This window comes from Mobula hypostoma, chromosome 9 (genome assembly GCF_963921235.1).
Source record: "Mobula hypostoma chromosome 9, sMobHyp1.1, whole genome shotgun sequence".
NCBI lineage: Eukaryota > Metazoa > Chordata > Chondrichthyes > Myliobatiformes > Myliobatidae > Mobula > Mobula hypostoma.
This window is the reverse complement of record NC_086105.1, coordinates 129020577-129032861: the sequence shown is the minus strand read 5'-3', so window position 1 is coordinate 129032861 and position 12285 is coordinate 129020577. Positions and strand designations below refer to the sequence as shown.

At 39.0% G+C, this 12285-nt stretch overlaps 1 protein-coding gene across 1 annotated transcript in view; it reads left to right on the top strand.

Moving 5' to 3' along the window:
• Positions 1-12285, top strand: part of dnah3 (dynein axonemal heavy chain 3) — a 150834-nt gene that overhangs the window by 25847 nt on the left and 112702 nt on the right. Inside the window, exons 5-9 of the mRNA XM_063059569.1 lie at positions 2036-2231; positions 8158-8283; positions 9738-9933; positions 11318-11497; positions 12022-12158. Coding sequence (XP_062915639.1) covers positions 2036-2231; positions 8158-8283; positions 9738-9933; positions 11318-11497; positions 12022-12158 — 835 coding nt within the window. The remainder of the gene's footprint in view (positions 1-2035; positions 2232-8157; positions 8284-9737; positions 9934-11317; positions 11498-12021; positions 12159-12285) is intronic.

Genomic DNA, 12285 nt, shown 5'->3' with positions numbered 1-12285 from the left:
AAAGTGGTCTTTATGGTTTTAAGGAATAGGCAGTCTATTTTTAAACAATTTCCAAATATAAAGAAAATTACTCCAAGTATAGCAAATATAGTTATCTCTGAAACATGAATGGGATCCACTGAAGATCTTAAGATAATCTCTACATTCCTTAAATACTCTTCACTAGATTAAAAGCTACATTAAATTACAACATTTCAGAAATTTGCCTACAATATTAGAAATGCTGAACCAAAGACCAGCTTAGCAGCAATAGCTGGAGTTATAGTTTCACAAGCATTGTGACAATTTCACAGTAATTTTCCAACCATAGAATGCAATGAGATTGTTTAAGTCAGAGAACAGATGTTTGAAATGAAACTCAGCCGATCAGGCAGCATCTTCTGAGGGAGAAACGGCTGATGTTCCAGGTGAGTTATTCTAATAAAGTTGGAAAAGTGAGGAAACAGATATTTTAAATCTCAAGATTTGAGGAGGGGTGGAGAAAACAAAAGGAATGCCTGTGATAGGCTGCAGACCAGAATTGCCCAAGTGAAGAAGTTTCTTTCAGTGCTGTCCAGGAGAAGGAAATGAAAGCTGATTGGAGGAGTGTAAATTGAAGATGAATATGGGTGGTCCAGGAGAACAAAATCAGCAGTGAAATGTGAGAGAGTGCTGCAAATGCTCAGTAGGTCAATCACGTCTGTGGAAAACCTGAGCTATTGCTCCAAATGGATGCTCTTATTACAGCCAACTCCAACATGGGCACCATAGGTGGGTTATTCAGAGTTCTTGAAATCGATTGTGTACCTTAAAGGCTGCACCAGGTTTAGTTGGAAAGTGAGGATGGTATGCTGTTGTAGCGGTTAGTGTTCTGTTATGCAGCTCCAAGGATTTGGGTTCAATCCTAATTTTGAATATGTCTGTACATAATTTGCTTTATCTTTCTTTTTCTGTATGGGTTTCTTCCAGGCACCCTGGTTTCTCACCACAATCCAAAAGAAAGTATATCAACTGGATATATTTAAGAAAGATCACCCTTTATTGTAGATTAATAGCAAAAAGAATCGAATGGGAGCTGTTGACCCTGTATGAGAGAGAACAAGGTACCAAGGTACAAGAGACCTGAGTGGAAATGGCAGGAAGAATAATAAAATATTTGAGCACCATATGAATGCAGGAAGCATCACCAGAACAAATATAAGTTTACCAAGAAACAGCTGAGGCAGGAGGCTGACTGAGAACAAGACTGTCCCAGTACCTAATGAAGAGACTTGAGCTCAAGCAAGTCCCCATTGCTATACTTTTGGTTTGGATCAAGTGAATGGAACCAAAGATGTTGTTCAATGATAGAATCAATTTACCTGAGTGAATCGGAGTGATTAGGGATGGGTATTGGGGATGGGGGGTGGTGCTGGGAACTGGTTGGTCCTCTCGTTCAAGGAAGATGAGCTTTCTCAGCCTTTCCTGGTGTGGGACGGAGATATAGGAGGACTAAGTATCCATTGCAAGAAGGCACAGGTTGCATAGCTGCAAAATCTGGAAACTGGCAAAGTGGTGGAGGCTATCACAGGTGCCATGGATCTGAATGGGAAGGGACTGGCCAAGGCAAGAAATAATCAGGTAAAGGTAGAAAGAAAGAGGTACTTTCTGCACAGGTGCTGTCTGAGTTGCTTTCTATCCCCAGTACTTTATGTTTTAATTTCAGGCTTCTAGTAACTGCAGTATTCAATTTTTAATTAATCAGGATCAGATTTATTATCACTGTTATGAAATTTGTTGTTCCATAGAAAATAATTTCTGAATGTGACTGATACCTGTTAACTCTTTCTCTGTGTGTAGGTTCTGCCTGCCCTGCTGAATGCTTTAAGCATTTTTTTTCCATTTCTGAATGTAGCTTCCTCTTTTCCCCTTTGTACTTGATGGGAATTTAATTTCTCAGTGCCCAAACTATTTTGACAGTACTTAAGAGGCTGTAAACAAAGCTTAGTTTCGTGTGTATATTTAAAATCACTGCAAACTCATAGTTAATTCGGTATTACACTGCATTTTTTTCTAGTTGACTACATATTGAAGGATTCTTCGGAAAGGATGAGACTTTTCGTTTCTTCTGTGCCTCGACCTTTCCCTCGTAGAATAATTCGTGCACCAGTTCCTTGGCACAAAACCTACACCAAAGCTAAGGCATGGAATGAATCTCATCTCTTTGTTGTAAGTCCAATGATGGATTTACTGCAGGATTTATGGTACACAAGGTAAGTAATTGACTTAGATAGGGAAGTATCTGCAAACATTGGTAATTAATGCCCACAATGCCCATGATTCTGATCCATTAACGTTGCAATGCTCCTGCAATCTCAAAGGAAGTATGACTGGTGAAAGAGATTTCCTACCTATTCTGTGCATTAGATTATAAAATAATCTAAACTGGCTCGCTAAACTGTCAACATTTTGGGCCATTGACTGTTGACTTCCCTCCATAGATGCTGCCTGACTTGCTGAGTTCCTCCAGTATATTCTGTGTTTTGCTCGGGATTTCCGGCGTCAGCAGAACCTTTTGTGTCTCATTAAACTATATTTTAAGTATACAGCATTTAAGAGTTAGCAATGATTATAGGATGTACTATTTGTTCAATAAATTGAATGTTTTCTATGGTTTCCAGTTACATCCATTTGATATAAATTCAATCCATGAGTGTGTTGATGACAAAATTTCAACTTTGGGCGTGTCATGTCACTGTAAATTCCAAAGCATTTGTTAACACAGGCTTAGCTTACTTGATCATATAATAGGACAATGCAGTGCAGGGGGTGGCAATGGGTCCATTGTCTTTGTACCAGCCTATTGAATGGGTTCCCCAGCTGGTCTTACCTACCTTTCTCCATTCCTCTGCTACTTTTTCTTCTCAAATTTCTACCTGATTTCCTTCCATAGTTACTCTTGACTCTGCTTCCTCCACTGCTCTTCTAGGCAGTATTCCACGTAAAAATATGTGGCCTTTTATTTTATGAAACGAGTACAAATAATGTATTAATTGATGTAGTTATTTAAGAATGGAAGAAAATTTGAGTAGTTGAGTTCAAAGTGTAAATGTTTCTGCCTTGACGTTTCTTCATCACATTGTTTTTCCCATTCCATCTGTCCTACTTCTAACGTCAGTCATTTTAAATTTGTGTTCTTATTGATCTTTTATCAATCTATTCAAGCAAAATCCCTTACAATTTTAAACACCTACTTTGCCCAAAGGAGACCCAAGTGGTAGTTTTCTAATAATCAAAATCAAATCAAATCCAGGTTTATTTGTCACTCAACCATACGTGAATACAAAACAGATTTCCTAGGGGCCAAGGTGCAAAACATAGACAGAAGTCCCTACAAAGTAGTGAGCAAAAAACAGTCATGCAAAAAAAACACACATATATAGTCCAAGACCCTGACTGATTCTCCTTTTCATTCTTGACAAGATATTGATCCTTCCTCTAGTGTGAAGTCTAGAATTACTGGTGATAATATTAATTTAATTTCCTGGGAAGAATATCATGGATTAGATAGACAGTATGAAGAGTAAAATCACGTGGGACGTTGAATAGTGTTGCATTCAAGAGAGCTGGATTTTTTATGCACACAGTAGAATAAGTTTGCCTAATCTCAAGCGAAGTAGTGACATACAATGATGCCTTTGTATTCACTGCCACTATTAATAAAGACCAACCTTCAATATTGTTCATTGAACATCCTTATCAGTTTTTCCTACATCTGTCAAAGATATTAGTGTGCAAACACCCAGGCACCCTGTTCCTGAACTTCCCTTACAGAGTCCAATAGCTTGAAACATTGACATATATCAATGTAAACCCATACTTTTGAAGGCAAGCAAAATATAAAAAGAATTCACGTTCCTTCAAATACAATTCGATAATGAATACCATCCCCCTCCGCGAATACATGGCATCTCCACAGAGAGAGTTAAGTGCATCAAATTCCTAGGGGTTCACATCACGGATGACCTCACCTGGTCCCTTAATATCACCTCCCTGATCAAGGAGGCCCAGCAGCACTTCCACTTCCTAAGGAGATTAAACAAGCAAGACTCCCCAATTTTAACTGCGTTTTACCGGAGCACCATTAATAGCATCCTGACAAGTTGTGTCTCCATCTGGTATGGGAGCAGCTGAGCACCAGAGCAGAAGTCCCTACAAAGGACTGTGAGAACAGCTGAGAGGTTCATAGGAGTCTCCCTACCATCCATTGGGGACATTTATCAGGAGTGTTGCATATGCAGGGCTCTTAGTGTTAGTAAGGATCCCACCCATCCATCCAGCATCCTCTTTGGCTATCTACCATCAGGCAGGAGACTGTGATGCATAAAAACAAGAACAGTCAGGATGGGAAACAGTTTTATCCCCCAGGCCATTAGGCTTCTGAACTCCCTGCGGCATCGTATTCGAAGTGTCACTGGTTAATCTGTTCCATGCCTTACAATAGTTAATTTATGTACTTCAGTTTGTTATTGATGTGTGATTCGTTTGTAGATTTTATCCTTACCTTCATAAGTTATCATGTGCTATGTGTGTTGTCGGCAGTACTGCGCTTTACCCTCTGGTTCAGAGAAACGTTGTCTTGTTTCTATATACATTAAAGGGCTATATATGTTATATACATGCACAGTGCCTATAAAAACTATTCACCCCCTTTGGAAGTTTTCATGTTTTATTGTTTTCCAATATTGAATCACAGTGGATTTAATTTGGCTTTTTTGACACTAATCAACAGAAAAGACTCTTTCATGTCAAAGTGAAAACAAATTTCTACAAATTGTCTAAATTTATCACAATTATTATATAATATTCACCCCTTTCAAGTCAGTATTTAGTAGATGCACCTTTGGCAGCAATTACAATCTTGAGTTTGTGTGGATAGGTCTCCATCAGCTTTGCACATGACGCTGCAATTTTTCTCCATTCTTCTTTATAAAACTGCTGAAACTCTGTCAGATTGCATGGGGATTGTGAATGAACAGCCCTTTTCAATTTCAGCCACAAATTCTCAGTTGGATTGAGTCTGGACTCTGACTTGACCACTCTAGGACATTAACTTTGTTGTTTTTAAGCCACTCCTGTGTAGATTTGGCTTTATGTTTGGGGTCATTGTCTTGCTGGAAAACAAATTTTCTCCAAAGTTGCAGTTCTCTTACAGACTGTATCAGGTTTTCCTCAGGATTTCCCTGTGTTTTGCTGCATTCATTTTACCCTCTACCTTTTCAAGCCTTCCAGGGCCTGCTGCAGTGACTAGTGGTGTTCCTCAGGGGTCAGTATTGGGACCGCTACTTTTCACGTTGTTTGTCAGTGATTTCGGTAATGGAATTGTTGGCTTTGTGCAAAGTTTGCGGATGATAGGAAGATAGGTGGAGGGGTAGGTAGTGCTGAAGAAGCAATGGGATTACAGCAGGACTTAGGCAAATTGGAAGAATGGGCAAGAAAGTGGCAGATGGAATAGTGTTGGGAATTGTATAATAATGCATTTTGGTAAAAGGAAAAATAGTATGGATGATTATCTAAATGGGAAGAAGGTTCAAACATCAAAGGTGCAGAGGGACTTAGGAATCCTCGTACAAGACTCCCAGAAGGCAAATTTATAGGTTGAGTCTGTGGTAAAGAAGGCAAATGCAATGTTGGCATTTATTTCAAGGAGAATAGAATATAAAAACAAGGAGATAATGCTGAGCCTTTATAAGACACTGGTCAGGCCCCACTTAGAATATTGTCAACAGTTTTGGACCCCTTATCTCAGAAATGTGTTGTCGTTGGGGAGAGTCTAGTGGAGGTTCACGAGGATGATTCTGGGAACGAAGGGGTTAATATATGGGGAGCGTTTGGCAACTTTGGGCCTGTACTCATTGGAATTTTAGAAGAATGCCGGGGGATCTCATTGAAACCTATTGAATGTTGGAAGGACTCGATGGGGGGGCGGTATGTAGATGGATACTTCCTGTGGTGGGGGTATCCAGAACTAGTGGGCACAGCTTCAAAAATTGAGGAGCGACCCTTTAGAACAGAGGTAAGGGAGAATGTTTTTAGCCACATAGTAGTAAATTTATGGAATGCTCTGCCACATACTACAGTGGAGGCCAAGTCCATGGGTATATTTAAAGTGGAAGTTGATAGTTTCCCGATTGGTCAGAGCACAAAGGATATGGTGAAAAGGCAGGTGTATGGGGCTGAGTGGGATCCAGGATCAACCATGATGGAATGGCGGAGCAGACTCAATGGGCTGAATAGCCTAATTCTGCTTCTCTGCCTTATGGTCTTATCCCCACAGCATGATGCAGCCACCACCATGCTTCACAGTTGGGATGGTGTGTTTTTCATGGTGTGTTGTGTTGGGCTTATGCCAAACAGTGTTTAATGTGATGGCCAAAAAGCTCAATATTAGTTTCATCAGATCATAGAACTTTCTTCGAGCTGATTTCAGAGTTTCCCACATGCCTTCTGCCAAACTCTAGCTGAGATTTCATATGAGCTTTTTCAACAGTGGCTTTTTCTTTGACACTCTACCTTAAAGCTGCAACTAGGCATCAATTGTATGCACAGTCTCTTCCATCTCAGCCACTGAAACTTGTAACTCCTCCAGAGATATCATAGGTCTCCTGGTGGAGTCCCTCGCTAGTTCCCTCCTCGCACGGTCAATCAGTTTTTGAGGATGGCCTGCTGTAGGCGGATTTACAGCTGTGCCATATTCTTTCCATTTCTTGATGATTGACTTAACTGTACTCCAAGGGATATTCAGTGACTTGGAAATTTTCTTGTATCCATCTCCTGACTTGTGCTTTTCAATAACCTTTTTGTGGAGTTGCTTGGAGTGTTCTTTTGCCTTCATAGTGTAGTTTTTGCTAGGATACTGACTCACCAGTAGTTGGATCTTCCAGCTACAGGCGTGTTTTTACTGCAATCAATTGAAACACCTTGATTGCACGCAGGTGATCTCCATTTAACTAATAATGTGACTTCTAAAACCATTAGCTCCACCAGTGATGATTTGGCATGTCATATTAAAGGGGGTGAATACTTATGCAATCGATTATTTTGTGTTTAATATTTGTAATGAATTTAGATCACTTTGTAGAGATCTGTTTTCACTTTAATAGGAAAGAATTTTTTTCTGTTGATCAGTGTCAAAAATGCCAAATTAAATTCATTGTGATTCAATGTTATAAAACAATAAAACATGAAAACTTCTGGGGGGGGGTGTGAATACATTTTATAGGCACTGTATGTAGTTAAATGACAATAAACTTGACCTGACATATATTAACTTGTAGCATTCAGGTAATACAAATGCATTTTAGACCATGCTTTAGTTAAATTTAATGTTACATATGGTCATAGTAGTATTTATAAAGTAATTTGTTATTTGTTCACTTTATGTATGCTATTTATTTTTAATGTTCTTATCCTCTCACGACCGGACTATGTAACAGTTTCTTCCCCCAAGTCATCAGACTCCTCAATACCCAGAGCCTGGACTGACACCAACCTACTGCCCTCTACTTTGCCTATGGTCTTGTTTATTATTTATTGTAATGCCTGCACTGTTTTGTACACTTTATGCAGTCCTGGGTAGGTCTGTAGTCTAGTGTTTTTTTATGTAGTTCAGTGTAGTTTTTGTATTGTTCATGTAGCACCATGGTCCTGAAAAACGTCGTCTCATTTTTGCTGTGTACTGTACCAGCAGATATGGTCGAAATGACAATAAAAAGTGACTTGACTGTGGCTGATAACATAATTTAATGTAAATCTGTTAATATTAGATTAAAGGAAACTTTTAAAATTGAGCAGATTTTTCAAATCAGGATTGCCGTGGTCTTACAAAATCTGTTTTTTTGAACAGCATAATGAAATATAGTTTTATATGTTAAGCCTTTACAGATAACCCAGCTCTAGTTGGATGTTATCTGCTAAGGAACTTCAGAAACCAAACTTAATCTGCCAGAGGTGTTTAAATATTAAAGCCCTCATTTAGTGCTGAGATCATTTTGCAGCATGTTGTAAGAACCACCACAGCAATTATAATTGATAGGCAGGATATAAACTTGCATTAAATATTTTCTAATTATCTGACAGAGTATTAAACAATAAATAGTAACAGGTGGGTACAATTTAATCTATCTTTATTGCTTACAGGTTTGACGATTTGCGATTTGTCCGAGTGAAGGAAATAAGCACAGATGATCTTCCTTTGCTTCCTCAAGAGTTTGAAGCTCTTGTCAGGAAGCACTGTGCAGAGGCTCGTAATATTCTTGAAAGCATGTCAGTATAATATATTTTGTGTATTCAAAAGCATATTGAAGCTCTGTAATCGCATCCAATGTATTATCAATTATTTATTTATTAATTGAGATACAGCGAGGAAAAGGTCCTTCTGGTTCTTCAAGCCTTGTGCCCAGAAACCCCCAATTTAACGCTAACCTAATCGTGGGGTAATTAACCTACTAACCGGTACATCTTTGGACTGTGGGAGGAAACCGGATCACCCGGAGGAAACCCACGCGGTCACGGGGAGAACGTACAAACTCCTTACAGACCGTGGCGGGAATTGAACCCGGGTCAGTGGCACTGTAAAGCGTTGTGCTAACCCCTACACTACTGAGCTGCCCCAAACTTTATTCATTTTATTTTAGATGAGGATATAGTTATCATCAGATAATATAAAGAGCATTACAAGTAGAGGCTTCCTCCATTCTATTTGCAAATATACTGTTACCTCCAATGCAGAAGCAGTGTGTCCTCAATAACAGCACCTTATCTAACCATACAGTCTTCTGAATTCTAAACCTTAGAGAGCATTTGTAACCAAGTGGTACTTTGCTAATTTCAGATACAGTAATGATTCTGCTTCTTCTATCTACACTTATGTATATTTATATTGTTGTTTTGAAGGGTTTTAGTAGCCCCTGCTTTTCATGGCGGCAAAATAGCAGGGAGATCAATATTATACTCACAGCTTGCTATGCTTTCTGTCGCAAGTCTGATTAGCCACAATATGAAGCAGGACAATGTTCACATTATAATTGGGCTGAGCCTCATCGACTTATGCTCATCGTACAAAGAATTCCTTTGCATTTCGCACTTCAGACCTTCGTGCAACTGTCCGAGCCCCACCTGTGGCCCTGCAGCTAAAGCAAGATTATTAGTTCTTGATGGAACCACTGCAGAGAACTCTGAATATATTAAAAATTAGTGGTTTGAAATATTTCTGTGTGTCCATGAGGAGACCTAAGATATGTTGTTTATTGCAGAACAATCATCACACAAGTTCCTTCTCAGCCCCTTCCTCTACTGACTGATGAGCCAAAGGATCTACTGTGTGTAGAGTGGTTAAGTTATTGGGCTGGACCTCCAGAGACCTGGAAGCAACAGTCCAGGGACCTAAAGGCAGTGCTGTAAAACTCATCTTGCGTCACTAAGGCTCTTGTATAACTCCAAACCCACTCGTGAGATTGACTTTTTAAATGGCCCAGCAAAGCCATTCAGTTCAGGGTCATTTAGAGATGGACCACAAATCTGGTCTTGCCACAATGCCTACATCCCAAACAATAAGTTGGATGGAATGAAGAGTGGTGGATTAAGGGCGCCGATGATTCAATGAGTCACAAATATGAAAATGGACCATTTCTTCCAGACTCTGCCTTTCTTGGATTTTCAGGGGAAAAAAAACAATGTTTTGCTACACAACAAATTAACTTCTTGGTTTGTGATTTCAGATGGGTCCCAACCTGCGCTGCTCTTTTCCTGACTCACAAAGAAAAATGGATGCATTTAGTACCACCTAACGACTGCGAATCTACTCAGCAAGTTAAGGAATTCTTTGCATGTGCTGGCTCTGTTATGTCTCTACAGCTGAGGGGAGCTGTTATCAAGTCTTTGGAGGATCTCCTGTCATTTTTTACTGTACACAAGGTATTTTAGAGATACCTTTTAAGATTCTTGAGCTAGTAGAAATAACCTGACGTGCATCAATGAAGGGTTATAGAGATAGTAACTGACTGAATAAACATTAGAGATACTTAGCAGTCATTAGGAATATTATTTAGCATTTGCAAACACAATTATGTTGTCGTATTTATGTCACTCAATATGAAAAGTTTAACATATACCACTTATTTGTTACTATTGGACATTGCTATTCTGTGCACTCCCAGTTGGCCTCTCTTATTCTATCCTCAGCACGCTTGAAAGACCTAAAGGAGGGGTTCCCAACCTGGGATTAACGGTATTGGTTTATGGCATAAAAAGGTTTGGGAACCCATGACCTAAAGTATTTCTGTCTGTACCGTAACTTGCACAGACCCATTCTCCAGTCTCCAATGCACTCCCTGAGCTGTGTAAGCTCTGAGATAAAGAATACCTTGATTCATCCTTAATGTCACTTCCTGATGGATTAATCCTTCCTCTTAGTCATCTCCCCCCAGCCCTGAAGGCCTCTAAAATATCCACTTCTCTCTTTTTTATATCTTCCTGATCTGTTGAAATCGATTGCTCCATCAATGGTCAAGGCTCTAAGCTTTGGAATACCCTTCTCTAATTCTCCCTTTTCTCTATCTTCCTTCCTTCATCTAAGATGACTTGAATGCCTATCTTATCAACCAAAATCTTGGTCAGCTGTCCTATTTTCATAGGCACTTATGAAATGTCTTGCTAGATTAAAGATGTTTATATATATATATTGCAGTTGCAACAGTATGTACTATCTACAAGATGCACTGCAACAACACACCAAAGTTCCTTAAGGCAGCACCTTCCAGACCCACGACCACTACCATCTAGAAGGATGAGAACAGCAGATACCTGGGAACACCACTACTTGGAATTCCTCCTCCAGGTCGCTCACCATCTGACTTGGAAACATATCGCTGTTCCTTCATTGTTGTGGGGTCAAGGTTAGGGAATTCCCTCCCTAACAGCAGTGAGGGTATACCTACATCTCAGGGACTGCAGCGATTCACAAAGGCAGCTCATCACCACCTTATCAAGGGCAGCTGGGGATGGGCAATAAATACTGGCTTATCTGGTGATGCCCACATCCTGTAAATGAATAAATAGAAACATTTTTATTTATTTTATATATATATATATATATACACACACACACACACACGCACATACATATGCACATGCAGTACACATGTACAAAGTATTAATATATATTAATCAATGCTACCCTGTTAATCTTCAACAGGCTTGTAAACTTTTATACTGTAAGTTTTTTTATGAGCTTCATTGAAAAGTATTTAATAATATAGAAGGGCTTTTGTCATTAGAACTTATGCTATTTTTCTGATAGGATGGGAATGATTTTGGAGATGAATTCCATGAGTTGCAATACGTTAGGCCACAAATCATGATACTCAAACTCAAAGTAGAAGAGCCTAAAATAATTTTTGAACCGAGCGTGGATGAATGTTGGGATCTGATTAATCGATGTTACATGGCAATTCTGAACAGTGCAGATGGAATTCATAAGGTATCTAGTAATCTTAATCCTTTGTTAATAGAAAACATCTGATAATATTAATGTTGAACAGGTTTGATTTTGAGTTCTTCAGGAAACTGTTTTAGCGACTGTTGAATGAAAATGGGGATCAAAAGCCAACTGTCCTGCATTTGCACTAAACGTTGGATGTCACAAAATTCTGCCATCTACTCCTCTAAAATTTTTTCTTCCTTGATTTACGTAGCCCCTAAGACTCCCTGGTGCTGCATTGTCGTATTGATGGATAATCCAGTTGCTCAAGAGGGCTAGGCCGCCTGAGCACAGAATACTTAAACTTCTAATAAAGTTCGCCGCTTAAAGCATTGGTACTCCTAAGTTACATAGCGGCTGGATGATAGATATTTATTTCTGTTATCTTTCCGCTATTGAAAGCCTTCACCACATCGAGTTATAATTGTTGGCATTGAAGGTGCTGTACTAATCATTGAAGAGAATACCTGCATTCTCAAGGGGCTACTCAGTTGCTGCTAATTTATTTTGGTTTTCTGTAATAGGTGGAATGTGAATTGTTTCCTGATCTTTCAGACAAAAATCTCATTCTTCGTACAGTACATGAAGAGGAATCCCTTGTCAATGAAATTATCAGTAAAACCATGGACATTTTTAATGTAAATATTATTGGGCCTCAAAGGTAAATCTGCATGTAATTGTTGTGTGTTTGAAAACAGGATGTTGAGTTCTGGAGTAATAAATTGTATAATTGGAATAAATTTAATTGTATTTTATACTATTAAGTTTATTTGTTTTATACCATAGCT